The sequence below is a fragment of the Geospiza fortis genome, unplaced genomic scaffold (assembly GCF_000277835.1).
Source record: "Geospiza fortis unplaced genomic scaffold, GeoFor_1.0 scaffold23, whole genome shotgun sequence".
Classification (NCBI taxonomy): Eukaryota; Metazoa; Chordata; class Aves; order Passeriformes; family Thraupidae; genus Geospiza; species Geospiza fortis.
Genome location: NW_005054303.1, coordinates 11,282,224 through 11,283,930, shown reverse-complemented (window position 1 = coordinate 11,283,930; position 1,707 = coordinate 11,282,224). Strand labels below are relative to the sequence as shown.

The 1,707-nt window shown below is 61.2% G+C and overlaps 1 protein-coding gene across 1 annotated transcript; it reads left to right on the top strand.

Moving 5' to 3' along the window:
* The first annotated feature begins 22 nt into the window (after positions 1-22).
* LOC102041332 (homeobox protein SIX6) lies at positions 23-658 on the top strand. Its single transcript, XM_031066282.1, has one exon. The coding sequence runs from the start codon at positions 59-61 to the stop codon at positions 632-634; it is 576 nt and encodes a 191-aa protein (XP_030922142.1). The 5' UTR covers positions 23-58; the 3' UTR covers positions 635-658.
* The last annotated feature ends 1,049 nt before the right edge of the window (positions 659-1,707 follow it).

The window sequence follows — 1,707 nt, the reverse complement described above, 5'->3', positions numbered from 1 at the left end:
TGGCGGCGGGCATCGCCGGGGGTGCGCGGAGCGCGGAGCGGAGCCCGGCGCCGCCTCCATGTTCCAGCTGCCCATCCTCAATTTCAGCCCGCAGCAGGTGGCCGGGGTATGCGAGACCCTGGAGGAGAGCGGGGACATCGAGCGCTTGGGGCGCTTCCTCTGGTCCCTGCCCGTGGCCCCCGCGGCCTGCGAGGCGCTTAACAAGAACGAGTCGGTGCTGAGAGCCCGGGCTATCGTGGCCTTCCACACGGGGAACTACCGGGAGCTCTACCACATCCTGGAGAACCACAAGTTCACCAAGGAGTCCCACGCCAAACTGCAAGCCCTCTGGCTGGAAGCGCACTACCAGGAGGCGGAGAAGCTGCGGGGCCGACCCCTGGGGCCGGTGGACAAGTACCGCGTGAGGAAGAAGTTCCCGCTGCCGCGCACCATCTGGGACGGCGAGCAGAAGACACATTGCTTCAAGGAGCGGACGAGGCATTTGCTGCGGGAGTGGTACCTGCAGGACCCTTACCCCAACCCCAGCAAAAAGCGGGAACTGGCTCAGGCCACGGGACTTACCCCCACGCAAGTGGGCAACTGGTTCAAAAACCGCAGGCAAAGGGACAGGGCAGCAGCCGCTAAGAACAGGTAAGGTGCTGCCCGTCCCGTCGGGGCACAGGCTCCCCTTAGCGAGGCTTCGCCCCCGCCCGCCGGGGCCGGAGCCTGCGGGGAGGCGGTGCGAGACTGCCGGCAGCGGATGGGGGAAACGATCCCGGGAGATTTCTCCCCGGGAAATGCAGCGAGATAAAGCAGGAGCAGCGGGAAAATATTAAGGCTTTTTAATTACTTCCATTTAATAGGGGAGAATCCCCGTCCTGGGTTCCCTCATGGCTGCCCTGTTGGGGAGCGGGACACGGGGAGCAGGAGAAGGGACGCCTGGAGCCACCGGCTGGAGCTGGCGGCAGAAGGGCCATGTTCAGGGGCTGAGCGGAGACAGACCCCCTCCAAAGTTTTACCCGGACATATAAATAGTGGTTTGAGATATGTCCATCCTGAGAAGAGCCAGCCATGCCCTCTGCGGGCCCTGCCACAGCCGCCGTGCCCTGTTCCTCCACTGGAGCCATCCAGGAACATTCCTTGGGATATTGTTCTTGTTTCTATTATATATATATAAATATATAATAGAAATACAACGCGAAGATATATATATATATATATTTAAATATACGTTACGGAACAAAATCATGGCTCTAAATGAGCAATGTTATCCCAACACTAGTGACACAAGCAGGCGCCCCGGCAAGGGGAGGGAGCAGAGTTCCCCCTTTATTTCCTGCCCAGGATCCCGGGGTGGGGAAAACTCCCCTTGTCACCCCTCAGCCGGGCTGTCGCAGGTCGGGGACGTGGGTACTGTCCCCCCGAGCCCTTTTTTATGGGCTAAGGGAAGATATAAGGCCTACTGGCCGGAAGACGCCGCCCGGGAGCTGCTGCAGGGCATTAGCGACCCCTAAGATGAGGCCCGCTTTGGGGGCAGGCTGCAGAGGAGGGGAACAACTTTCCCCTGGGTGTGCCAGCCGAGGAGCGGGGCTGACCCTGGGGTGGGCACCCTGTTTTTCAGACAGAGCTGAGGAACCGGGTGCTCACCCAGCTCCTCCTCTCTCCTATCGCTGGTATAAGGGAGCCGGGGCAGCGGTCGGGGGAGCCCCTGGGGGGACACGGGGGGGC

Excerpts from the sequence above, each read along its gene's own strand:
- LOC102041332 (XM_031066282.1), top strand. The coding sequence starts at position 59 with ATGTTCCAGCTGCCCATCCTCAATTTCAGCCCGCAGCAGGTGGCCGGG.